Source organism: Malus domestica, chromosome 01, assembly GCF_042453785.1.
Source record: "Malus domestica chromosome 01, GDT2T_hap1".
Classification (NCBI taxonomy): Eukaryota; Viridiplantae; Streptophyta; class Magnoliopsida; order Rosales; family Rosaceae; genus Malus; species Malus domestica.
In genome coordinates this window covers 30,000,770-30,026,240 of record NC_091661.1, presented here as the reverse complement: position 1 = coordinate 30,026,240, position 25,471 = coordinate 30,000,770, and the positions used below count along the sequence as shown (strand labels likewise).

Here is a 25,471-nt window from a genome sequence, read left to right as displayed (position 1 = left end):
AATAGTATAACGTGATGGTATTCATCACACTGAAAAAATTTTGATTGCCACACAATTTTTTATTAATACAATTATTACAAATACGAAATGATTTCTTTGAGCAATTAAAATGCCTTTTAGTGGACACTCATCATATATATTTTTTGGTATGATAGCAGGAATAAAAATAAATCTACCGATATTATGTTGCATTTGTTTAAAAAAAAAACAGAAAATATTTTGGTGCTAATCATTATTGTAGGTGTAAAATAAATCATGCTAACATGAGCATATAATTAGGCAATCTAACCTAATTTTCATTTTTAACGTAGAATAACACCAATAATAAAAACTCACATTTCTGCACTCATCTTGTAATTTCTTAATCTAAAGTAAAAATAATGAATTATTAATTAAGGCGCATGCAAAAGGCCTTTCTCTCATTCGTTTTGTCGTTGTTCTTGAAATTACACATTATGTATTAAAAAATTGTAAGACGTGTGTAGAAATGATAGTAAGGAAAGAAAGGCACCAAATAATCTTTCATTATTTAGTTTTACTCTCGATATTTTTACTCTAATTTACATTAAAAAGAAAGAGATTTCGAACATGAAATACACTAGGATAAAAAAACGCCTTATTCGTCAACACAATCCATTACTTGATATATTTTTCATCTTGTTGGAGTAGAAGGAAAAAAATGGTGGGAGAAATTAAATTAAACGAATGTGGTAAAGTACATAATATAGAAATTAGGGTAAATTATATAGTAGTCCCTCAGGTTTGAGGTCTATTACAACCTTATACAACATCTTTAAAACATTTCACTTCCATACCTCAAGTACTATTTTATTTCAAAATAATACATCCGTTACATTTTCCATCCATGAATCCGTTAAGTGCTGACATGACTGCCACATTTGTGCCACGTGGTTGCCAAATGTGTGCCATGTTGCAAATTTTTTTTTTTATTTAAAAAAAAAAAACCTGAATAAAATAAAAAAAAAACTAAAAAAAACTTGAAAACGCAGAAACCCACCCCACCCCTATTTTCGCTCTATCTGTTTCTTCTTCTCCGCCTAACACAGAAAAACACCAACCACTCTTTCTTTTCTCCCTTTCTACTCTCTGCATACAAACCCACATACCCCCCCCCCCCCCCCCGGCGCGCCGCAAGCAAACCTGGAAACATCCACCCCCAAAAAATCTGCAACCAAACCCAGAAAACTTCCCCCCCCAAACAAACCCATATCCGAAACCTCTCCCCTCTCCCCCCGAAAAAACCCGGACCCAGTGCTCCCGACGCATCGCTGAGTGGGCTCGTCGGCTCTGACAACGAGGTATGTATTCAAATTTTGAATTTTTTCAGTGCTTGGTTGGTGGGTTTGGGGTGCTTACGAATGCGGTCAAAGTTCTGATTTTTGAATGGGTTAATCTCAAACCACGGAACGATGCCGCACCGAGAAGAGAGAGAGGGGAGGAAGGCTGAAGAAAAGGTGAAAAAGGATAGCAGAGAGCAGAGAGGGAGAAAAGAAAGAGTGGTTGGTGTTTTTCTGTGTTGGGCGGAGAAGAAGAAACAGATAGAGGAAGAAGAGGGGTGGGGCGGGTTTCTGCGTTTTCAAGTTTTTTTTTTTTTTTTTTTTTTTTTTAATTCAGGTTTTTAAAAAAAAGAAAATAAAAAATTATTTTTTTACCATGTGGCACACATTTGGCAGCCACGTGGCACAAATGTGGTAGCCACGTCAGTGCTTAACAGATCAATTGATGGAAAATGTAACGGTTTTATTATTTTGAAATAAAATAGTATTTGAGGTATGAAAATGAAATATTTTAAAGATGTTGTATGAGGTTGTAATAGACCTCAAACCTGAGAGGCTACTATGTAATTTACCCTAGAAATTAACTTGGCTATTCAACATATAAGAAGGAGTTATTTTTAAAAATAGTTTGTGACTGGTTACAAAATTTAAAATTATAATTAATCGTTCATATTATAAATTACTCAACAAAAATCTTACTGACTAAAAAACTAATAAAATATCGTTCAGTTATTGAATTATAATAAAACAGATAGATGAATTCTCAGTGGGTTTTAAAAGCAAAATAAATATAAAAAATGAAAAATCAGCAGCTCTAGACAACTTATTAATGTCTTTTAAGCTCAGAAAAAAATATACTCTCTCTCTCTCTCTCCCCCTGGAAGCGTCGATTCTCTTCTTCCTTTCAATTGCAACAAAACACACAAAATCCTCATAATCCAATCCTCTTTACGTCGTTGATTTCTAGGGATTTTGTTTTTTCCGAGCATTTCACTGTGCAATCAGAAGAACTCCATCAAATTATCGTCGAGATTCGTGCCAGATTCCGAGCGGGTTCAGCTCGGATTTTGCAGCTCCTGAAAAATTTCAGTGAGTATCGTTTTGTTTGTTATGTAAATTTAGTAAATTACTGATTTGTTGAGTTATTTAGTTGTTTGTTGATTCTGTGTGAGTGTTTAAGTTGCAAGTAGATCTGTGTTGCGAGCTCGTGGTAGTGAGCAATTTGGGATCGAAACTTTTTGTTTGGTTCCCGAGAAAATTGGAGAAAGAAAGCGAAAGGGAAAATTTGAATGTTGTTGCCGTTATTTTGGGTTCTGGGTTTTGAAATTTGAGGCAGTAGGTCCGTTGTGCATGTTGAAGTCAGAGTCTTTGTGTTGCTTTTACATGACCCAATTTATCAAGGTTTGGATTCAAAATTATGGGTTTCATTTTGCTCTTTGCTGCGTTTTCCCGGGAACCAAACAAAGGTTAAAGTTTGGGGATTGGAAAGAGGTGGGTGAGAGCTAATTTAACTTAGTTCATGGATATTATGTTGCACTGTAAAATCTAATGATTCACATGTGTTGAGTTCACTAAGTGTCGTTTGAAGCGGTTTTGTGAGTATGGCGCGAGTATGTGATACAGGCATATTCCTATGGTCTACCAAATTTCAGACCTTTACGATTTAGGTGCTAGTGTCCTTTACTTAATTCTGGTTGTTTTGCAGCATATCTTTTGTGCCATTAACTTAACTTAGAGATCCTTGAAATAGAGTTACTGACATGCAGCCTTTATCCCTGCAGGTTTTAATTATGTGCTGAATTGAACTCGTGTAACTGATTGGTAACCCCATGTAATGGTGTTATACAATTAAGTTATACTGCTGGAATGAACTAGCTTTGAAGTACTTTCCCTTGGATTCTGTAAACCTATTATGAGAAATATGCCTTCATGGTGGGGGAAGTCGTCATCCAAAGAAGCAAAGAAGAAGGCAGGAAAGGAAAGTTTTATTGACTCTTTACATCGGAAATTTAATTTTTCTTCAGAGAGTAGATTGAATAGTAGATCAGGAGGGTCTCGAAGAAATTGCAATGATACTATTTCGGAAAAAGGATGTCAATCCCCTATAGAATCAATATCTCCTTCGCCCTCAAAAAATGTTTCCAGATGTCAAAGTTTTGCTGAAAGGACTAATGCTCAACCACTTCCGCTTCCTGGTCTACATGTTGCTCATGTTGCTCGTACAGATTCTGGAATTAGTATATCAACAAAACCAAGATCGGAAAAAGGCTCTAAGCCATTATCGTTTCTACCTCTGCCGAGACCTGCATGCATCGGCAGTAGGTCAAATCGTACAGATGTAGATGGAGACATGGTCACTGATTCAGTCTTTAGTGAGAGCTCTGTTGATAGTGACGATCCAGCTGACTCATCATGCCATCGTAGCCCTCAGGCAACTGATGACAATGGCACTAGAACAGCTTCTGGCAGCCCTTGCAGGTGAGCTTTCATTTATTGCACGTGCAATTATGGTACTAGTATGCATGATTTTTTATATGCATGAATGTCAATGATTTACTTGTAATTCCTTTAGCTTGCTCATCCCTGACAATTTTCTGCACTTTTTATGAAGTGTGATGCTCAAGGATCAGTCATTCAATGTTGCTCCAGTACACTCAAGAGAGCCAAAAAAATCAGCTAACATTTCTTTCAATAATCATGTTTCCCCCACATCGCCTAAGCGTAGGCATCTAGGCAGCCATGTGCCAAACCTACAAGTTCCTTATAATGGAGCTGTCTGCAGTGCTCCTGACAGCTCAATGTCAAGTCCTTCTAGAAGCCCAATGAGAGCATTTGGCACTGAGCAAGTGGTGAACTCTGCTTTCTGGGCTGCAAAGCCTTATCCAGATGTCACTCTACTTGGCTCTGGCCACTGCTCCAGTCCAGGTTCGGGTCACAATTCTGGACATAATTCAATGGGAGGAGATATGTCTGGACAGTTGTTTTGGCAGCAAAGCAGGGGTAGCCCTGAGTATTCTCCGGTACCTAGTCCCAGAATGACAAGCCCAGGCCCAGGCTCAAGAATTCATAGTGGTGCTGTTACGCCTATCCATCCTAAAGCAGGAGGGACTCCCAATGAGACACAGACAAGCTGGGCTGATGATGGGAAACAACAAAGTCACCGTTTGCCTCTTCCCCCTGTGAATGCTTCCCCTTTTTCTCATTCAAATTCAGCAGCAACATCTCCTTCTGTGCCACGAAGCCCAGGAAGGGCAGAGAACCCACCAAGCCCTGGTTCACGCTGGAAAAAGGGAAAGCTGCTGGGTAGAGGGACTTTTGGACATGTTTATGTTGGTTTTAATAGGTAGATACCCAAATCTGTCTCTCTCTCTCTCTCTCTCTCTCTCTCAACCAAGCAATCATATATCTAAGTACGTAGCAGTTAATACTCTACATTATAAAACTTCAAAGTCCTGCCTTCAAACTTGCTTGATGGTTTGGCCAAGTGTAGGAAAAAAAAATCCATTTATCTCACATGTAGCTTGTAAATTAGTTTCTCTCATAGGTTGCTTGCATGTGAAGTTTATGCCTATCTGATTTTACATTACCGACTTGTTCAGTGAAAGTGGTGAAATGTGTGCGATGAAGGAGGTCACATTATTTTCTGATGATGCAAAGTCTAAGGAAAGCGCTAAGCAATTAAATCAGGTATCATCCTGTTGTTTTAGTTTTCAAGTTCCTTCCTTGGACAAGTTATATGCTTTCCTTCATTTATTTGACTTTTATGTTGCGACGTTTTGACAGGAAATTGCTTTATTGAGCCGTTTACGGCACCCCAATATTGTGCAATATTATGGGTCTGAATCAGTAAGTCTTTTGTCCATGTTGGATTATTCATTGTATGCATTTAAATACCGATTTTCATTTGTCATGTTTGTCGATAACACATTTCTTAGTTATGAGTCTGAAGCTTAATCTCTGCATATTGAGTAGTTGTGCAATATTATGGGTCAAAAGTAACTTTTACTTGAAGATTCAAGCAACCACTATAATCTATGCTGATATTCATTCCTATTACAGGTTGATGACAAGCTATATATATATTTGGAGTATGTATCTGGTGGATCCATATATAAACTTCTCCAAGACTATGGGCAATTTGGCGAACTAGCAATTCGTAGTTATACTAAGCAAATCTTGTCGGGGCTGGCGTATTTACATGCTAAAAACACTGTCCACAGGTGAAATTCGTTAGCTATTCTTTGTCAAGTACTTTGAAGCATAAATTCAACCGTCTAAATATACTATCACGATGTATTTACTGAACATTAAGCATCTTTCATGTACAGGGATATTAAAGGGGCAAATATACTTGTAGACCCAAATGGACGTGTCAAGTTGGCAGACTTTGGGATGGCTAAGCATGTAAACGCATGCATACTTAATCTTGATATGATTTAAAGAATATGACATGATAATGCAAACCATAACCAACTATTGCAAAAACAATTCTGTTTCCCTTCTCTCCTAATCTAAATGCATGTAAAGCACAGTCATACTTATCTTGTGTGCTTTGCAGATCACTGGGCAGTCATGTCCATTATCATTTAAGGGAAGCCCTTACTGGATGGCACCTGAGGTTAGGTTGCTTCTAGTTTTCGTATATTTTCTCCTCCATGGCATGCTTCTTGATGGTTTTACTTAAGTCTTCATTTCGGTTGCTTGCCCAGGTTATAAAGAACTCAAGTGGTGCCAACCTTGCTGTAGATATATGGAGTCTTGGGTGCACTGTTTTGGAAATGGCTACAACAAAACCACCTTGGAGCCAGTATGAAGGGGTAATAATTTAGGTCTACAAACGAATGCTTGTGTACATTTATTTATTTATTGGATGTAGGGCAGGGGGTTATAAGAATTTGAGATTGAGATCATATAGGCTAATTCAAGTATTCTTTGCATTGTGTAATATTGTCCTTTTTGTGGTTAAAAGGTTGCTGCCATGTTTAAGATTGGGAATAGCAAGGAACTTCCAGCAATTCCAGATAGCCTCTTGGATGATGGAAAGGATTTCATAAGGCAATGCTTACAGAGAAATCCACTCCATCGTCCTACAGCTGCCCAGCTTTTGGAGCATCCTTATGTGAAATATGCTGCGCCTTTGGAAAGATCTATGTTGGGCCTTGAGCCTTCTGATCCACCCTCTGGGATTACAAATGGAGTGAAAACACTGGTATGAATTCCATTTTTACCACAGATGTAAAATTGGTGTCTTATGGTGTTGGTAGTTTTGTAATCATTTTTTTATTTATGTTTGAGCATAGTGCATGCTATCAGGTTCGTTACCTGTTATTTCCTCAATGTGCGCAAAGAACTCGTGATAATCAGTTACAATGAAATAGTAAGGTTGTCAGTACCATTAGTTCACATTACAACCCAACCCAGTCCCTATATCTAGAGACAAGACAATACAGATGTTGAAATCTCTCTGTTTTAGTGTCTGTATATATGGATTGAAAATCTTCCCTAGTGTTGTGTGTCATCAAGTATAAACACATTTATGATATCCTTGATTGGACTTTGATGAAGCAGCTGTTACATGCACGGGTCCTCTTCTCGCCTCTTATTTTATCTGTTGTGTTTTATTGATCATTGTTAGGGTATTGGGCAAGGGAGGAATTTCTCCAACTTGGATTCAGATAGGCTTGCAATTCATTCATCTAGACATTCAAAAACTAATAACCATACCAGGTCAATCTCTCTCTCTCTCTCTCTTGCTCACACACACACACATTTGTATATCCATCTATCTTTATGTTTCTCTTTGTTGATGCGTACAACAACATTTTGACATTAAGATTTTGGTTTGATCTTTATTTGCCTAAACTGCAGTGAGATCCATATTCCAAGGAATATATCATGCCCTGTCTCACCCATTGGAAGCCCTCTATTGCACTCAAGGTCACCACCACACCTAAATGGAAGAATGTCACCTTCCCCTATATCTAGCCCACGGACTACTTCGGGCTCATCCACGCCTCTCACAGGTGGCAGTGGTGCCGTTCCATTTATTCACATGAACCAGCCCATCAACTTGCAAGAGGGTTTTGGAGGCATTTCAAAACCCTCGAATGGTCTCTATGTCAATGGGCCCTCCTCCTATCATGATTCATGTCCTGACATGTTTCGAGGGAAGCAGCCAGGCGCTCATATCTTCCCAGAACTGATGCCTTGTGAAAATGATGTTCTGGGAAAGCAGTTTGTAAGGCCTGCCAAAGTGGAGCAGTATGATGGACAGTCGGTTTTAGCTGATCGGGTGTCTCGCCAGCTCCTTAAGGATCATGTTAAAATGAACCTGAAACTGGATTTAAGCCCCAACTCTCCTTTGCCGAACCGCACAAGTGGTGTCTAACTTATTTTGATGGACCCACCAATCAGTTCAAGCTCACAAGTTAATCAGACCATTTTGGATATACTGGATCAACCCATCCATCATGTTGGACTGCGAAGGAGAGTATGTTTTGTACAATAAGAACCGTGGAATAATGTTGAAGCTCCGGAAAGTTAGTGGCTGGAAGCAGACAACTCTTTTTGCATGGCTTAGTGTTCAGGCTCATAACATCCGGTAAGCTAAGCCATGAGACGGGAATGATTCCGGAATTATGCATATCGAGCTCACATCCTGACAACATAACACTCTTGTAGTACATAGAACGTGATGCGGTTTAGACTTGTAGGAAGTTTGAGTGCATGACTGATTGGAGCTATGAAATATGCTTGATTTTGGTCGACGAGGATGGCTTCTGATGGTCCGATCCATTGCAGTTCCCCTGGTAAGGAAGAAACTCAAGGCAGCAAGAATTTGTATATTTTCTGAGATGTTCATATAGAGAAAAGAAAGGCTAAGAGGCAAATACTATTTAGCTTTGGAACAATTTTTTGGGTCTGAAACTGCTGTACAGAAGATTGGCGACTAGCCGGGGACCGGACTTGTTAACGGAATAGTCAGCCGGAGATTTTTGAAGCCTGCACGTTCTGTTTTCTGCACTGATTTATTGTGGGCTCATGTGTAACATTGTATAATTCTGTCTTGTACTACCTGTTTTGTTGTATCGTCATCATGTATGCACTGTACATCATCACTCAACTGAAATGAAGAAATCTAACTGCTCGGTTCTCTCTTATCCCTCTTCAATTTTTCGGGTCTTTTCGTAACGAATGTCTTGAATTTGTCATCCGTCCTTCCGGGAGCGGGAGACTTAATTAATCGAGATTCAGCAGATGAAATTTCACCCCGACCATCAATAGGTTGAGCCAGTGGATTTATAACACGACCTAAAAAAGCCTCACTTACCGGTATCTGAGCAATTCTTCCTGAACGACGGGATTTTTGTTTTCAATATGAAATTTCTGAACTTGATACAAATATATCAAACAAAAAGCATTCTCGAATCAAAACCACAAGGTTTCAAGCAGAAAGGGAGTTTATTCACCTTCAAGCAATACTCTTCAACTTTTGATTTACAACATTATTGGAGACTATCATTCACTTTGTAAACTTTTCAGCCTCAAAGGGGCTCTCTCTCTCTCTCTCTCTCTCTCATTTAGTCAAATTCATGGTGAAATCCCATAGCTTCTTTCCCATCTCGACGTCCTGCCCATGCTGCGTTGTCTTGGATAGGTTACTATCGGCAAAATATTCGCCGGTCACCCCCTTGACTTGCGGATGCAGTGCCAGGTAGCACGTCGTTGCTGCTCCCTGCAATCGACAAAGTTTATAAACAACGGGATTCTACATTTGAAGGAGAGTTTTTGAGATTCATCACACTTCGATTTAGTTTCACTGTCATTTATTTGCCCTGCAAGTTCAACCAGAGGTAACTTACCTGCTGAACATTTTTAAGCAAAGCTCTACCAATCCCGTTAACAAGCCCTGCACCAAACCAGAAGACCAAACATCTGAAACTAAGCACATACTTGCCTTCTACAGCGTGAAATGTATCCGAACATCAGCTTTAAACTCACATTTAGTGAAGGGATTACCGTTAATAGCGCTGTTATAACGGAAAAGATTGGTAGCAATTACACCAGGGTGAAGTGAGTTTGCTGTTATATCTGCCCCTTCTTCCTGTGTTGAAGAAACAATCACAAATAACAGCGTTCATGGATTAGAGAAAGAAGTATGATATTAATCGTATGAAAATTGCTTGAAAGTTTGCAATGCGATTTCAAGAGGCCATTCATCAACTCCGATATCATTGAACTATTGTCGAATTCATTTTACTCAGGTCCTGGGAGAAGATGATACACCTTTAAACGTCTTGCAAGCTCGTTAGCATGCAAAATGTTAGCAAGCTTTGATTGGCCATATGCAAGATAGCTTCTGTACCTGCAGATAGGCAGTCACAAACTCAGATTAAACTTATATTGAACTCTCCATTCAGCGTATGCTGCGAAGAAAAAGGGAAACGCAGCGCACAAATATACAATCTCGAAAGACAAGGATTGTCTCAATGTTACCCTGCTTGGTCGTTAATCTTATCAAAACGAATTCCTTCAGGATATGGATAGCGGTGAGCTTCTGAGGACACATTTACAATTCTCCCTTGCTTGCTGCTTTTGCGTGCTGTTTTCTTCATATTACCCAACAAAAGGTTTGTCAAAAGAAAATGACCTGCAAAATCACAAAACGTTCAGCGAATTAGGACAGCTTAAAACTCACAATACATTCGCAGTCAGATTTACGGTCTAACAAATGCAACATACCTACGTGGTTTGTCGCGAACTGGAGTTCGATTTTGTCCTTAGAAAGCAAGAAAGGGGTTGCCATAACTCCTGCATTGTTACTTAATGATAAAACAAGTACAGTTACCAACTAAGCTTGCTCAAGAGACACACAGGAGTTCTATTGGACATGATGAGACAATGTGAAAGAACAACTTCTGCAATTTTCTATCCGTTTTCTTACATTAGGATGTTGAGAGGAAGGCCGGAGGAATTGAAATCCGATGCGAATTTTCTCACGGATGATAAGGAAGTGAGATCCAATTCCATGGCATCAACTTTGGCAGTGGGAATTTGCTTCACTATTGCTTCTCTTACATCTTTACCGGCAGCCACATTCCTCACTGCCATAACCACATGGGCACCGCGCAGTGCAAGAACGCGTGCAGTTTCGGTGCCAATGCCACTCGATGCTCCTGCAACAAAAATATGCAGAGCCAAAGAAAATTTTACCATAAGAACGCGGAATAACTTTTAACAGCTGTGCATCCTTTAGCATATATACACATGTATATATCCTAAAGGCAAAACAAACCCAATAAAGGGGAACCCAAACCAACAAGACTTTTCACTTTACGAGGATCCGGAACTTGGCGGAACATCTATATACGTAGTCTTATTATTGCTTCTTATTATTGCTTTGCGAATATGCTATTTTCACGACTCCAACCCATGACATTTCAGTTATAAAAGAGCAACATTTTCGTTTCGCCAAGGCTTGGTGTCAAAACAAACCCAGTAATCATACTATAATATTGGATTATTTAATGAAAACTGCAGGTTAATCCCAGTGTTCAAAAACCAAAGCAAATTGATTGAAAAGTTCAAATTTTGGTGCAAAAGATGAGATTGTTGATAACAGTCGAATAACATGGAGCAAGAAATGGACCCCACAATACAAAACTACATATTAAATTAACCACCATGCAGAATTCTATTAAGTTATCCAATCAAATTCAACCTTCGACGCAAAGGCAAAATAGCAGTTAAGAAAAATCTACGTATTACCAAAAACGTAGAAGAAAATGGAAATTCCCTCACCTGTAACAATGGCGGTGAGACCTGTGGCATCAACCCCTTGAGTAACTTCTTCTGCTGTCGAAGATGACGAGAACCCTGATGGCCCTTTTCCTCTAAAGAACCACATCCTCTCTGTCTCTGCCCGCAAAGAGATGAGAATGTGTGACTTTTTATTGACAGTTTTGGTTAAGTTCTTTTCTTTGCTTTGGTGGTGGTTGCTTGCGGGGTGCCTCGGTGGAGCCTCTTTAGCCTGTTATGTCCCCCTCCTTAATTTTGGATGATCACAAAGTTTGAAAAGGTCAATTTAATTATCAAAGATATTTCTTCTTTCCTTGTAAGTCAGAGGTATTAGGTTCGATTCTCGTCAAAGACGAATTTGAACTATTCATTGCTAGCCCATTGTGAAGCTAAGTCCGCTCTCATACCTCTTTAGTAGATAATATCGTTTATTAAAAAAAAAAAATACCAAAGGTAGCATCACCTCCTTATTCACCAATTTGGTAAATAATAGTGTTATTGGGTATGTACCGTTTCTTCAACATGCATTTAAGCACATTGATTACACTAAAGTGATAAGATCAAAATGAATTTTGTTGTTGATGATTTGTTTATTTGGGTTTATCTTGTAATTTGAGTTTAATCTTTTTCGTTCTTTTCTTTGCTTTGGTGGTGGTTGCGTGCGCTGTGCCTCGGTGGAGCCTCTTTAGCCTGTTATGTCCTTAATTTTGGATGATCACAAAGTTTGGAAAGGTTAATGTAATTATCAAAGATGTTTTAGGTTCGATTCTCATCATAGACAAAATTGAATCACATTATTGCGCACATTATGAGACTAAGCCCGCTCCCTCACATTTTTAGTAGATAATATCGTTTCTTAAAAAAAAAAATACCAAAGATATCATCACCACCTTATTCACCAATTTGGTAAATAATAGTGTTATTGGATATGTACCGTTTCTTCAACATGCATTTAAGCACATTGATTACACCAAAGTGATAAGATCGAAATGAATTTTATTGTTGATGATTTGTTTATTTGGGTTTATCTTGTAGTTTGAGTTTAATCTTTTTCAAGCAAACTTCAATGCGTTATACATGGTTGTTATTTATTGACATAGCTTGTTGATATTGTTTGACACCGTGACATTTTTAGTATGCTGGACATGGTTCAATTCGTACCAAATCATCTTTAAAATTGAAAACCAAACTAATAAGATTTATTCGGTTTGGTTCGTTCTAGTTCTTGTAAAAAATTTAGACCAACAAACCAAACTGAAGATTGGACGAGTCTATTTTCGATTCCAAACTCCAGGTTTTTCTGCTCAGAATAAATCTAGATCAGTTATCGGCCAACACTGATACCATGTCAAATTTTAAAGAGATGTACTTTTCCACAACTTACATTTTAAGATCTACATAACAAGACATGTATAATGTTTTTTCACAAAATATTTCAAAAAAAAATAATAGTAAAATTATTTAACATAAATTGTATTTAATTCTGTCAAATTTTCGGTGCAAGACTTTACATAATTCAACAAAAAAACATCCGCAAAAATTGAGTGGGCACAAGGAGAAACATCATTGTGGGCCGTTGAGTGGCCCATATTTGCTGCTTGTCGTGGCCCATTTCACCAAAACCTCGCCCAACCCACGTCGTACTGGACATCTCACAACCCGACCCGCTCAAACGCCAACCGGGCCAATCCCCTCCTCCACCCAAAAGTCCGAAACCCTAACTATCAGCACGTGCGAGGGCGCCTCCCCTTCGATAGAGTCACGTGCCGGACACAACCGCCCACAGACGGACTCCAAATCGTGATAGCTAGAAGAGAAATGATACAGGAACACACAGAAAGAACAGAGCAGAAAGCCTTCCAGAAACCCTAGCTCCCCACCCCCAAATTTCCCACATCTCCAAATTTTCCATGCATTTCAGCTCGTAGTTGAGGTACGCTCACCGCCCTTTCTCCAATTGAAAATTTTCATATGGTATTGATTTATGCATGCAACTTTTGCTAATTGTGTTTTCCCCAATTCAGGATTGTGAAATCGATTGATTGTTTTTTGATGGGATTGTGGTTTGATTTTTTTTTCATGTGAATAAACCCTAAATTTAATTTATATAGAATTAGTACTGTTGATAAGGATTTTGTTAGTTGTGAGGTGGAATTATCAACAATGGAAGTTAAAGATTTTTACTTGATGGGAAATGAAAACTGGGTTGGATTCTGAAAACCATTTGGCATGGTCTATAATCTGAAATGTCGTTTGAATGTCCCGGAATTCGGCTTTTCGGTTTCCTAGCAACCGTTTGACATGGTTTGTAATATCACATCTTATTGGCCAGCTAACCCAACTGTTTTTTTAACCTTTTCAATTTTTTTTTTGCTTAATTACTCAACTAATTGGTTGCATTACACTTTTCTCTTTTCGTCCTTATTTCATTTGGGGTCATGGAGATTGAAGAACTCAATAGATGGGCTTCCAAGTTGTGTCCTTTGCACATATTGCCCCGTTGTTTCTTTTGGCAGACTCGAATGCTACATTGAGTTCTGACTGCTGGTTTATGCATATTACGTGCTATTTTGTATTGTATCTATCATTGAATCTTTAATATGTTCGTCTGGTGTGGAGTATTGAGCTTTGTGCTGCTAGTGTGAAACTTAGTTTTTCTCAACTTTCCCAACCTCCTAGATGGTTCTAGATGGGCTATTCATAATTTGTATGTTGTATGAGAATTTAAGGGTATAAAGAATAAGAACAAGTGAAAACCAATACAATTGGAACATACTGTCGTGGCCAAGCCGATCTGCTCCCTTAGGTAACAACCAGTCTATCTGCTCGTCAATATCACTCATGCATTGTAATCTTTTCTCATTTTTCTTTCCCATTTGTGCGCACAAAGATATTGAGAAGCTTCAGTGAAATCCTCCATAAATATACTTCCTCATTTTCTTGTTATATTACAGTTACCGCTGTTAACTGTTATAGTTGAATTAGAATAAATATTTAATGAGAACGGTTGTCTTGAAATTTGAGGCCTATCATCTCTTGTTTGTTCCCCATATCTTATTGTGTTTTACCTTGAATACAGGAAAAATATTTGATAAAGCTCTCCAAATAAGAATGCTAATACACATTTTGTTGGGATTCAAGATCGTATCATTTTGGGAAGCACTGACAACTATTTTGTGCTTAGTTAATCAAGTCAAGCTTTTGAATAAGGAAAAGGTCCATTTTCCCTGTAACTCCTTGTTTTAGTGGAGGTAAAAGGTGGTTTCTGGTTCACCTCTTCTGAAAGTTAGTTGTGGTGTCACTGTCAAATGTCAGAAGGTGTCATGGCGGTTGTCAAACCTGAGGTATGCTACTTCATTGTGTGATGAATTACAAATCGTAATTTAGATAGGTTAGATTATTTACATTTTGTTTTCACAGTTTATGATTTCAGCAGCACATGTATATTTAAGGATCCTTTGTCACTTGAGTATGATGGGAAATGTATAGGTATAGTATAGATTCATAGTAAAAGAATTAGTTTGTTTCTGGATGAACTCTTGGTGGAATCTATGGAGAATTGTAGTTTCTTTGGTAGCCAGGGCTTGTGCATAATGGTCGGAATAAGTTTTGTCTTCAAGTGGTATTTCATGTTAGGAAATTTGTATTTTAATTATTGAAGGGTTCAGCAGTGTAGAAATGAAATATAAGCTAGTGACTAGGACTGCTGCACCTAGGGTTATTGGTTCTGTGGGTTGTATATGTTGTAGTTCAAGCTAAGATTGATATAGGAGTACTAGTTGTGTTTCTCTTTTGAATCCCTCCTAAATTTTCCTTATGTTTGTGCAAATAGATGAAATCTTACATCTGGCTTCAAACTGCCGACGGCTCAATCCAACAAGTAGAAGAAGAGGTTGCCATGTTCTGTCCGATGATATGCCGGGAAATATTGCAAACAGGAATGGGATCTTCCAAAAACTATGCTATATCACTTCCTCAACGAGTTAATCCTGCCATTTTGGGCTTAATACTTGACTACTGTCGGTTTCATCAAGTACCCGGTCGCTCTAATAAGGTCTGATATATGATTCTACCACTTGTAGTTTGTTTTTCTGTTCATACATGATGTTAATTTCCAATTGGCAATCAACAGTGAGAAGCTTATGTAAAAAACTTGGAGAAAGTATTGTTACCCCTTATGTGGCCCAAAAAGGGGTGGTTTTGATAGTCTTTTATCCATCTTCATCATGTATATGGTGAAGTCAGAAGTAATTTATGTGTTTGATAGTATTGTTATCATGTGTAGGAGCGCAAAACTTTTGATGAGAAATTTATTCGAATGGATACAAAAAAGTTATGCGAGTTGACATCTGCTGCTGACAGCCTCCAATTGAAGCCTTTGGTTGATCTCACCAGCCGAGCACTTGCTCGAATTATTGAAGGAAAAACACCCGAGGAGATACGTGAGACATTTCATTTACCTGATGACCTCACAGAGGTTTGTTACTATCGAAAGTTATTGGCTTTTTTTCTTCCATCCATGGTTTTCATGTATAAATGGTTCAATCCAGGAGGAGAAGTTGGAACCTCTGAGAAACATAACTGATGATCCACGTATCCGGCTTCTCAATCGGTTATATGCTAGAAAGAGGAAAGAATTAAAAGAGAGAGAGAAACTGAAGGTGCTTACTTTTACTTGAAGAGTTTGAAGCCTTTACCATATGTTTAATGCAATACATGTGGTAAATTTATATGTCACAATGTTTATTACTTGAGTTCTGTGCAAAGTACACACATGTAATGATGCAGTTGGAGGCTTGAAGCATTAAAGCCTGTGCATATATGATCGCATTAATAGAAAGTTATTTATTTGTTTCAGAATGTTGAGGCTGAGGAGGAGCGTGTCGATGAGCGTTCAGTTGACGATCTCTTGACATTTATAAATGGTGGAAATAGACGTATGATTCAGAAATTATTTCTCTTTATCCTGGTTTTCTGCCTTTGTTCTCACACATTGATTTTTTTTCTAACTTTTGCTGTTTGAAGTTGTAGTATGGTTGGCTCTCAAATTCTTAATAGATAATTTTTTTTTAATTGATTTTGCTTCCAAAGGACCACTCTGTTGAACGTTATCGGCATCCCTACTTTTGCTCCATGGACAAGGAGCAGAATTTTTTTTGGGTTTACATAGTTTTTGATAGGTACTTCAATCAGTGGATTCAGTTACATAGTTTTTAATAGGTACTTCTGTCAGTAGATTCAGTATCATGGATACTTAATGAAGTATTCAAGATTTTTTACTCTCTGTACTACTATCTCTTGTCAAATGAAAGTTGTATTTGATAGACCTATGTTGTTAATCGTTATCTACTCTCAACCTACTAGAATCTGATACACTATGCAGAAGCAAAGGGGATTAAGACCAATAAGAATAAAAAGAAGAATCGAAGAAGAAAAGATCATCCAAAAGATTCTTCAACCAATGTAAATGGACATAATAAGGTTGGTTCTTCTCTCTCGCTCACCACAGCACACACTTGTGTATGTTCGTGTATTAGTATGCTAGTGAATTTTTCCTGCATGTGTTAGAACTTGTTTGTGAATTCTCTGTCTTTGTCTACATTTCTAGGACTTGGATACACTTTCTTCTGCTTCCCACGATGGTGACACAATCAATGTTGAGTTGTTGTCTCCCAGTTCTTCAAAGTTGCAAGATTCTACATCTGTTACCTTTTCACCAAAGCTTGACTTTGATGATGGTGATTTGGATGATGATTTAGATCCTGCCATGAAGGAAGAGCTTGACAGGTAATATTTGTAGAGCATATTAAAAAGAATGATCACAATGCTAATATTTAACTGTCTATATGAATTATGATAACCATTGTCTCAACATACACGGAAATTATTCTCTGCCCCTGTTAAATATCCCCTTCCACGGTTACTCAGTCGAATCTACAGATTTTTATGATTATTGCAAGACTGTTTGTCTTATATTCCTTTATATTGTATGCTTTATGTAGGGAAGTGGAGGATTTTGCACGAAGATTAAATTCGGATTGGCCAGAAAGGATGCAGGAAATTTTATCTTTAGGTCAAGAGAGGAGACTTGCACCAATAAATATAAACGGCAATGGCTCTGCACGTGGATGTACAAGTATGTCCCAATACATCCTCTGATATCAAGAGTGATTGAGTGAGTGGGAGACTAGATTGAGTGCAAATTGGTTAGACTGACAAAGTTACCGGGTGATTTGCAGGTTTGGACAGGAGATAATGATCTACTAGAGAGCGCTATTTAATCAGAATGTCCAGCAGCTTGAGTGATTGGAACAGATGCTACCGATGGGGTTCGCTGCTGCACAAGCTTAGAAGAGAGAGAGCAGTGTTTTTGGTGTTGCCGGCATGTGAGTATATTTGTTTGATTTTTCCATCACCAAATGCATTTTTCGTTCTGTGGGCATCTACCATTTCGAAGAAAGGAAGCGAACAGATGTCAAAAAAAAAAAAAAGAATGAGGAACTCAGAGGCTACATTAGGGAGCATAGTTTTCCTCATTGGTTTATGTTCTCTTTTGTGGTTATTCATGAGGAGCAGACTTTGCTCTGTTTTTTTCCTTGAGCCGCCATCGATGGCGGCCGCCTCCTGGACTTTCTTGAAACGATGCCGAATTTTGCAGATGTACCTTTTCTTTTTCATTTCATATACAGGCCCCATTTGGCTTTTGGAGAGTCTTGCAAGAAGTTGCAAGTGCTTTCAGTTGATGTAATGAAATTGAAATGAAAAATAAAGGTTATTTCAAAAACCTTGTACAATATGGTCGTTTTGAATATGTTGGAAAGCCATATATCATCTTAGGTTCACGGAGCGGATTCAATGATTGTGAAAAACTTGCATGCACTCGTTTCATGAAACGACTTCGTGAAATCAGTTTCTCATATATAAGGTTGTGAACAGGAGACCTTAGAAATTGATGCATGGTTTTTCTTCTTTTGGTGACGTTATAAAAAACATTTACGCACCAATGCCCTTTTCAAGTGGTTAGAACAAATTTCAGGCCTGTATTCCAAAATGTTCTGAGTTCGATTTCTGATGTTAGTGAATTTCACGATAGTGATTAAAAGAATATTCCAAACAGCACGTTGTAAGTTCGATTTCTGACGCTGATGAACCACAAGATAATGATTAGGAGAAGTCTGAAATGTCGTCTTCTGACCCTAAATGGGTGGACTGCCGTGTCGAAGTCATAGATGTTCCCCATTTTTAAAAAGAAAGAGACAAGTAGTATTCATTAAATTCAGATTCTTCTCTAATCAAATTCACATTATATGCAGATCTTTTATTCATTTATTTTTCTTTTGGACATTAAGAAACGAAAAGGAAAACAAAGAAGAAGAAATTAGTACACTGAAGATCAATAATCTTTCAGTTTATGGGCGGAGTAGTACTTCTTGAAAGCCCTAGGAAGATAGACAGGCAGCAAGAACCCAAATAAATTGAAGCACCAAAACGCCATATTAGCAATAGCAAGCCCTCTCCCCACATACAATCTTTTTGCAGATCCACCGTACTCCTCATGCTCCTTAGAAAACTCGCTCTTCAGCCACTCCACAATGGTGAAAATCCGCCTGGAATTGTAGAAAACCGGCACGAAAACACGTATGGGAGTCGAAAACCGGTCGGCAAAAGCCATTCCTTCCATGAACACCTGACTGGCAAGGAGAAAAACGTGCGGGGAAGCGGCGCTGATGCCTTGTTTATCGCCTTCGAAAATTCCCTCCAAAATGTAGGCAATGGGGAGCAGGAGGCCGATGATAGCGCCGGTTAGGACGTAGAGGCGGAGGACTTTGTTTTGGGGGTTGAAAACCGTGGGGTCTCTGGAGGAACCGAGGATGGGGAAAGCAACTTTGGAGATGAAGTGCATGTAGATCACGGAGAAGACGACGAAGGCGAAGTCTTGGGGGCTTACCATGCCGCTGGCGGAGAGGACGACGACGACGGCGAGGGCGTTGAGCTGCCGGAAGGAGAACAGACCGCCACCGGCTTTGCGCGGAGAGGCGGTGGCGGTGGAGTGTGAAGTTGGGGACTTTTGGTGGGAGCTGAGTTTTGAGGAGGTTTCGTCGTTGTGTTCTTTGAATTCATGCTCTTGTTCTTTGGGGAGGCTGATGTCACTGCAGGTTGGACCAACCCCACCTGACATTTTTTTTCTGTGTTTCTGTTGATTAAACCGAGTAGGGTTAGGGTTAGGGTTTGGTTGCAGAGAAAGCAGAGTTGATGAGAGAGAGAGTTGTGAGAGAGTGGAGAAGATTAGACAGAGCGTTAAAGAGGAAGAGATGGGGAGAAAAGGAAGAAGATAGGGTAAAGCATAAGGTGGGGAGGGCGGACAGGTGGCAGTCTAATAGGGATTTCAGGAAACAGGTTTTGGTGACAGGAGAGGGAGTGGACATGATTTTATATCTTAAATACTTTTGTCCAAGTCAAAGTGGCTCAGCCGTAGACAGTCAAGTGAAATCCAATCCACGAAATAATTTGATTTATGAATGGCAATGTTATGGTAAAGATTATAATTACATGGAATGGAGGAGGAGGTTATAAACGTCTATATAGTAAAATCGATTTTCAACGTAATGAAAAAGAAAATCTTGAGCATGCCAGCACTGTTAATCATAAAAACAAAATTTGTTGTAATATACATTAGTACCAGAAGGATATTGTTGGACCGGATACACGACTACTGTAACGTCTCGGTTCAATAACACAAGATCATGTATAGTTAGATTAACACGTGACATTGTGATTACTTGGTGGTGACTAATATGATTTCTCGTTAAGCTGAAAACCAAAAACCAAGATTAATAGGTGTGCAGGAAGAGGGGCCGTGGAGGCGCAATCTTCCGGGCCAAGTGGCTTGGCCCATGGAAATTGGTCACCTGTAGCCCATGTGCTAGCCCGAAAATAGAGGAAATTCAGTCGATTGGAAAGTTTACACAATCGAATTTGATCAAAAAATATCACCCTTTACAACTTCAAATACTGTAACCTGAAACGACATCACAAATGCAACCTTCACAAACGAAACGCCTGTCCAGAAACCAACTCGTTTGGTCTGTCGGGCTCATTGATGATGTCATCAAGACGGTACAAACAATGCATAGCAACGGACAATGACGGCTCAAACCAAAGAACCAAATTCATTACAGAAACTTCTGCCAAAGAGAAGAAAAATCTTACTCTAATCAATCTGCTATGACAAAGAGAAGAGGGAACTATAACCAAAAAAAAAACTTATCTTCCAAAACTTTTTCTTCGATTTTCTGACAGAAGACCGCTGGTAAAACTGGACCCTTCTGCTGCTAAGAATACAATCATTGGCTAAACTGTGCATGCTGTATAACCCCCAAAAAAAAGAAGAAAAACGATCTCTTTACCCTCTATTACTAGGCAACTGTGCTATGTTTCGGAATGTACTTAACCTTCACACCCTTGTCATGCTTCGTCCTGCGCCTGACTTTAGCAGCTCCAGCAGTTGGCAAATCAAATGCCTCCCCATCTACAAGCCTGTTTTCCGCATTGCCAAGAATGCTGTGTTTAGACTTCAACAAATGATTCGCTCCTACTTCACCGTCATTTTGATTGTCTGGGCATCTGGGAGGTTCGGAGTCTTGGAATAGAACCAATTCCACATGATCTGCAGCAATAGCCTCCTTCCATCCTGCACAAACAAGACGTGTCCTTATTGTATTGTATTTCAGGGTTAATTAACTTTAACCGGGAGCTGCTTGTACAAAAGAGAAAATAGAACAAGATACAAAATGGAGCTGAACTCACTCTGTGCAAGAAAATCTTCTGCCGCACGGCTACAGAAGCCCAGGCTTTGTGTTTCATCGGGGTGAGTAGAGCCGTTCCCGTTTCCATCATTATGGCCATCCACAACACACGATCTTTTACAATTTTCACTGTAAGGGCTTTGGCTGTTGCCCTTTTCAGCTACCACATTTATGTCAGATTCTTTGCTGCCATTCTGAATTGGCGTAGGACCTTTTGTTCCATTCCGGCTCACTGGCCTCCAAAGCTTCACTGTTGACCGGTTTGTGCCACTCTGTACCAGATCAGGTTTATTGGTTTTATCCTGAAGATTGTCCTTTAGCATTTGACCTTTCTCCGAAAGACAGTCATCATGAACACCAGCCAGATTATTACTTTCCTGGCAAAAATTTCCAAGATTGACTGGTATAGAACCAATCAAAACCTCATGGTTCTTGATTTGATCTGGTTCAGATGCTTCTTCCTGTACTCCAGCTTTCAAACTCCCCCCATCATATTCTGGTTTGGGCTTTCGACTCCATACTCTATTGCCACTGGAAGCAGCCCTTACATCCCTGTGGTTACCGTGGTGGTGTATGGATGAATGCTTCGCTGTTTGAGAACTATGGCCTCCATGAAATCCATTGGGCACACACCGCTGTGATTTTGGAGACATGTGCCATCGAGCAACTGCACGCCGACTACCATTTCCTTGCACCACCCGCCGTTCAACATTTGGTCCACTCGCCGAATCAACATGTCCAACGCTAACTCCAGTCTGAGATTCGAGATCTGCATTTTCATCCGTATTTGAGAAATGGAATGGTTCAAGTGATAAGCAGACATGATCCAGCACATCCGAACTGGCCGTGTCAGAATCAAATGTTGCTGAAGGACTAGATGTTTCTACGAGTGGCACAGCCTCCAGAGTTTCATCAATGTTCTCCTTAACATCAACCTTCTCCCCATGTCCTTGATCCTTTTCCTTCTGTTCTTTCTGCCTAAGCTTCTTCTGCCTTTTCCTTTCCAAGAGCTCTTCTTGCCTACAGTTATTCAGAAAATAAGACCGAATAGATTATGCAACTGATAAAAAAACAACAGGCAACAGATTACCCAGTCATGCTGGTCTATACTCTACAGAGTGCCGAGTTTAAAGAGGCACTGAAAATCTTCCCACCGACACAATTGAAAAACTGAAATGTGCTGAAAATCAAATAGAAAGGCTTGTTGTGTACCTTCTTTGAGCAGCTTCTTCTTCCTCCACTAGCAACTTCTGTAACCTCAAAGCTTCCGCATCCTTGTCAGCATGCCAGGCTTTCAACTGAGCAAAAAATCACCACGAATTTAAACGCGAAAAAGAGAGTAAAATCAACCATATTAAAAGATGGAAAAGAAACCAGAAACTTACCAATATCTGTTCCACCAGGAAGCTTGTACAAGCAACTAAGTTTTTTGATTCAAGGCCAATTTTCCCAGCCTCTCCATCAAAAACATATCTCTGCATTGATATGGCTGTCCCACACAGAAACGTCTTTTCACTTGCATCATCGAGGATAGAGAATAACTCCTGGGATGATATGGGAAATCTGGAAGGTCTAGCTTGAACAATATCCTGGATAAAAAGAAAAGAATCAAACATATCATATCCACTGAACAGGCAATGTGGCAGTTCATTACAATAAAAACTCATACACAAGAAAAAGCATAATGTCTTACCAGAAGGGCAGGACCAGCCTTCAAACAAACGTGAGGCAAAGAAGAAAATCCCGGTTTCCTTATAAGTATTGTCAATGCCTTTATAATTGAAGACCCTGGAACTTCCTAGAAAATATATTAAATTAGGAGATCTCTTTTAAAAACAGTTCCTTTCAAATGATTGCACTTAAGTAACAATTTAACAAAAAATATAATGACTTTGGAAAAAATGAAGCCCACTAGAAATTAACTGGAGGAAGGCGCAAAGAACAAATCTTGGTCAATTCAAAACTATGATCAGTTGGGATAAAAACACATTACTGTCCTACTTTGGTTCATCTGTGATCAATCTAGGCATAAGAGGGGGAAAATTTGTCACTTAAATTACACCACATGCATACCGCGGTACATGATTATAACTTATGATGCATGCCATAAAAACACAGGCAAGTAACAGAAAATACCTCCAAAGTCACATTATTGAATGATACAGCTTCTTTTGCCTCTTCTGGCGAGAGCTAGACAAACACCAAACCATGTAAGGATTAAGCTGCACATACACTAAGAAGAAGGTATCCCTAACGTAAAGTATTCAAAGAATAAATTGTACCTTGTCCCAAAATTCACGTAGAAGCTCCCTATTTTTAGAAGAATCCTACAAGATTTAAACAAAATAAGTATTTTGAACACGATGGACGGCAAAAGATGCTCACAGTCGCAACACACAGAAAAACAATAGACAAATTTATAACAGTTTAAAATAGATGGGACACCTTATCAAGCTTTTTCAACCGATGGCGTACACGTATGTGTCTTCTGTAGTTGATGGATGAGCAAAACTCTCGTGGGCATTTGTCACACTTTTGCATCTGCACTTTAATAGGAGAGTGCAGGGGCCAACCTGGAAGTTCTGCCAGAAGTAACATGTGTCATCAAACACTTATAACCAAACTGCCTTCTTATGACATATAATATGAATATTAAAACCGCCATTGGCCGTAGCAGTGGACCAAGAAAGGCAAAACAAACTCAGGATACTCCCCATTAGGTATGGCACAAAGCTCAATCTAATGGTTCACTACTTCTATAATCAAACAAAGTTGTATTTATACAAATTAGTTTCCAGTACCTTGTTGATCTAAGGCATGAAGTAGCTGAATCCACGGGACTGGGCTATCCCCGGCCCTTGAGAAAGAAATAGATGGCTCTTTCGCAACTTGTCCAATGATAGTGTCAAGGGAATCATTTTCCTCCTCTGATTTCATAGCATACAGAGAGTCTGAGGTCGTAGGTTTTGCAATTGACATCAGAAATACAAATCCACCAGATGTCTCTGCAAAAAATGTAGGACAAATAAAAACAAGGTAAACATCTAATGACTAAATGACATTCAATTGAACTGGATTGAGGCACGAATACACCACATCTAAAGTGGATGTAGCAATAGAATGCAAGCTCAGGGAACAAAAGCATCCTGTTTCATCTGCATGACAGCTAAATAGATTTATTTCCAAACAAGTTATGTATCTAATAAGTCCGACAATGTGCGATATTATTAAAGAAGCCACAATCATATGACATGTGTTGTACCGAACTTAGTAATGCAAAGAGGAATTAGAACATCCAGCCAACAAACAAAGTTCGAGTAACTTAATTATTTTCACCACATAAACAACCACGAAAAGACCCATAGTTTAAACAATGAAGAATAACATGAAAACTGATGAAAAATCTACCATTACAAGATAGGAAGTAACAAAAAATGTGAAAACCTACAAAATTCTATATCCTAAACATATTCTGGATTACAGATCCACCAGAAAGAATGCATAGCGAAAAATGCCTCCGCCTCCGCATCCAACGAACATATATCCATATACCTCGTTATAGAAACATAATCATACAACGAAATCGAAATGAAATCAAGAGTAGGCGAATGAACATATGAGGGGAAATCGAAACCAATGTTAAAAGGAAAGGAAACTTCAATAAATCTCAAATAATCGGCATTCCGGAACTTAAAATCATAAACATGCATAATCAAACTTGATCAGAGACGACTGTAAACCTCACTTAGCTAAGTTGAAATTCCATCATTAACGATTTCACATACACCACAAATACATACATAAATGTATACACACATAATTCGAAATCTCTAGGTTTTCTCTCGTTCATTGCACAGATACAGAGTTTTTCCAGCTATCATACAGAGAAACAATTCAATTGAAAAAAAAAAAAATCAAGACTCAAAAAGCAAGAATTCGGAGAAGCTCGGAAAGGTATGGAAACACGTGATCTGTGATCGATATATGATATTATACGTATAAATGTGTGTGTGTATATATATGGGTGAGAAGGAAGTGAGGGAGTAATCGGTTTACGTACCAGTGGAGGCGCGAGCAGAGATCGGTTCAAGAACAGGGAGGACGTCGGGATATCTGCGGGAATCGGAGCAGGCGGGAGGGAGATTCGGAGTGTTTGGCGGGAAGGAAAATCGCCGAGAAAATGCAAGAAATTGACAAGCCGAAGGTGAACGGAGACAGTGAGAGAGTTCGTAAGGAGAAAATATAAAGGCGAGAGATGGAAGAGAAGGAAGGGAACCCTTTGCAGTAAAAGGAAAAAATAAAATAAAATAAATGAAAATAAATATATTAAATGGAATTTTAAAGAAAATTCTAAGGTTATGTTCATTTTAACGAAAAATCATATTTTTACACTAAAAAGTTAAACATATTATTATTTACTTTACCATTTATTTTGTCCTTATAATTAAAACTCAAAGTTTTCAATCTTTTTTCATTAATTTTTCTTATATTAAATAAATAAAATTTGAGATTACGACATAGGATAGGAGGATGGTAGGGTTTGTTTCACGCGCTGAGGGAGAGAGTGAA

At 38.8% G+C, this 25,471-nt stretch overlaps 5 protein-coding genes across 8 annotated transcripts; 2 read left to right on the top strand and 3 right to left on the bottom strand.

Annotated features, from left to right (window-relative positions):
- Window positions 1-1,060: 1,060 nt before the first annotated feature.
- Window positions 1,061-8,458, top strand: LOC103442920 (mitogen-activated protein kinase kinase kinase YODA-like). Of its 2 annotated transcripts, none has more exons than XM_070820313.1 (12): window positions 1,061-1,319; window positions 3,080-3,776; window positions 3,910-4,641; window positions 4,898-4,985; window positions 5,082-5,144; window positions 5,358-5,518; window positions 5,627-5,702; window positions 5,857-5,916; window positions 6,008-6,115; window positions 6,268-6,507; window positions 6,934-7,025; window positions 7,167-8,458. In XM_070820313.1, exons 2-12 carry the CDS (start codon window positions 3,211-3,213, stop codon window positions 7,684-7,686), a joined length of 2,706 nt encoding a protein of 901 aa, XP_070676414.1. In that variant the 5' UTR covers window positions 1,061-1,319; window positions 3,080-3,210; the 3' UTR covers window positions 7,687-8,458. The 2 variants fall into 2 exon arrangements, with proteins under 2 accessions (XP_070676414.1, XP_008379932.1); XM_008381710.4 differs by lacking the exon at window positions 1,061-1,319 and adding an exon at window positions 1,603-2,387.
- A 282-nt stretch (window positions 8,459-8,740) lies between these two features.
- Window positions 8,741-11,346, bottom strand: LOC103442905 (short-chain dehydrogenase TIC 32, chloroplastic-like). 2 transcript variants are annotated; one of them, XM_008381700.4, is made up of 8 exons: window positions 11,100-11,346; window positions 10,243-10,474; window positions 10,041-10,120; window positions 9,795-9,948; window positions 9,585-9,663; window positions 9,318-9,402; window positions 9,161-9,207; window positions 8,741-9,033 (listed from the first exon to the last, which is right to left on the bottom strand). In XM_008381700.4, the coding sequence occupies exons 1-8, from the start codon at window positions 11,203-11,205 to the stop codon at window positions 8,875-8,877; spliced, it is 942 nt and encodes a 313-aa protein (XP_008379922.2). In that variant the 5' UTR covers window positions 11,206-11,346; the 3' UTR covers window positions 8,741-8,874. The 2 variants fall into 2 exon arrangements, with proteins under 2 accessions (XP_008379922.2, XP_008379916.2); XM_008381694.4 differs by having other exon boundaries at window positions 9,300-9,402; window positions 11,100-11,309.
- Window positions 11,347-12,867: 1,521 nt separating this feature from the next.
- On the top strand, window positions 12,868-17,890 carry LOC103442892 (SKP1-like protein 21). Of its 2 annotated transcripts, none has more exons than XM_008381681.4 (10): window positions 12,868-13,029; window positions 14,176-14,440; window positions 14,929-15,150; window positions 15,382-15,573; window positions 15,647-15,757; window positions 15,955-16,033; window positions 16,480-16,577; window positions 16,705-16,883; window positions 17,099-17,232; window positions 17,336-17,890. In XM_008381681.4, the coding sequence occupies exons 2-10, from the start codon at window positions 14,405-14,407 to the stop codon at window positions 17,350-17,352; spliced, it is 1,068 nt and encodes a 355-aa protein (XP_008379903.2). In that variant the 5' UTR covers window positions 12,868-13,029; window positions 14,176-14,404; the 3' UTR covers window positions 17,353-17,890. The 2 variants fall into 2 exon arrangements, with proteins under 2 accessions (XP_008379903.2, XP_070676407.1); XM_070820306.1 differs by having other exon boundaries at window positions 12,917-13,902.
- Window positions 17,891-18,489: 599 nt separating this feature from the next.
- On the bottom strand, window positions 18,490-19,275 carry LOC114826479 (uncharacterized). The gene has a single exon (XM_029106794.1). It carries the CDS (start codon window positions 19,273-19,275, stop codon window positions 18,490-18,492), a length of 786 nt encoding a protein of 261 aa, XP_028962627.1.
- Window positions 19,276-20,049: 774 nt separating this feature from the next.
- Window positions 20,050-25,174, bottom strand: LOC103442874 (uncharacterized). The gene is made up of 10 exons (XM_008381670.4): window positions 24,963-25,174; window positions 23,704-23,907; window positions 23,348-23,484; window positions 23,185-23,229; window positions 23,039-23,092; window positions 22,596-22,700; window positions 22,288-22,491; window positions 22,115-22,200; window positions 20,904-21,922; window positions 20,050-20,787 (listed from the first exon to the last, which is right to left on the bottom strand). Exons 2-10 carry the CDS (start codon window positions 23,879-23,881, stop codon window positions 20,513-20,515), a joined length of 2,103 nt encoding a protein of 700 aa, XP_008379892.1. The 5' UTR covers window positions 23,882-23,907; window positions 24,963-25,174; the 3' UTR covers window positions 20,050-20,512.
- Window positions 25,175-25,471: the final 297 nt, after the last annotated feature.

Excerpts from the sequence above, each read along its gene's own strand:
- LOC103442874 (XM_008381670.4), bottom strand. The coding sequence starts at position 23,881 with ATGTCAATTGCAAAACCTACGACCTCAGACTCTCTGTATGCTATGAAA. Across the intron at positions 22,492-22,595 it reads AGGCTGGTCCTGCCCTTCTG|GATATTGTTCAAGCTAGACC; the intron begins GTAAGACATTAT and ends CTTTTTATCCAG. Across the intron at positions 20,788-20,903 it reads AGAAGATTTTCTTGCACAGA|GATGGAAGGAGGCTATTGCT; the intron begins GTGAGTTCAGCT and ends TTGTTTGTGCAG.
- LOC114826479 (XM_029106794.1), bottom strand. The coding sequence starts at position 19,275 with ATGTCAGGTGGGGTTGGTCCAACCTGCAGTGACATCAGCCTCCCCAAA.
- LOC103442905 (XM_008381694.4), bottom strand. The coding sequence starts at position 11,205 with ATGTGGTTCTTTAGAGGAAAAGGGCCATCAGGGTTCTCGTCATCTTCG. Across the intron at positions 10,121-10,242 it reads CTTCCTCTCAACATCCTAAT|TAACAATGCAGGAGTTATGG; the intron begins GTAAGAAAACGG and ends TTTATCATTAAG. Across the intron at positions 9,208-9,299 it reads CGGTAATCCCTTCACTAAAT|GGCTTGTTAACGGGATTGGT; the intron begins GTGAGTTTAAAG and ends GGTTTGGTGCAG.
- LOC103442920 (XM_070820313.1), top strand. The coding sequence starts at position 3,211 with ATGAGAAATATGCCTTCATGGTGGGGGAAGTCGTCATCCAAAGAAGCA. Across the intron at positions 5,703-5,856 it reads ACTTTGGGATGGCTAAGCAT|ATCACTGGGCAGTCATGTCC; the intron begins GTAAACGCATGC and ends TGTGCTTTGCAG. Across the intron at positions 6,116-6,267 it reads CTTGGAGCCAGTATGAAGGG|GTTGCTGCCATGTTTAAGAT; the intron begins GTAATAATTTAG and ends TGTGGTTAAAAG.
- LOC103442892 (XM_008381681.4), top strand. The coding sequence starts at position 14,405 with ATGTCAGAAGGTGTCATGGCGGTTGTCAAACCTGAG. Across the intron at positions 15,151-15,381 it reads TACCCGGTCGCTCTAATAAG|GAGCGCAAAACTTTTGATGA; the intron begins GTCTGATATATG and ends TATCATGTGTAG. Across the intron at positions 15,758-15,954 it reads AAGAGAGAGAGAAACTGAAG|AATGTTGAGGCTGAGGAGGA; the intron begins GTGCTTACTTTT and ends TATTTGTTTCAG.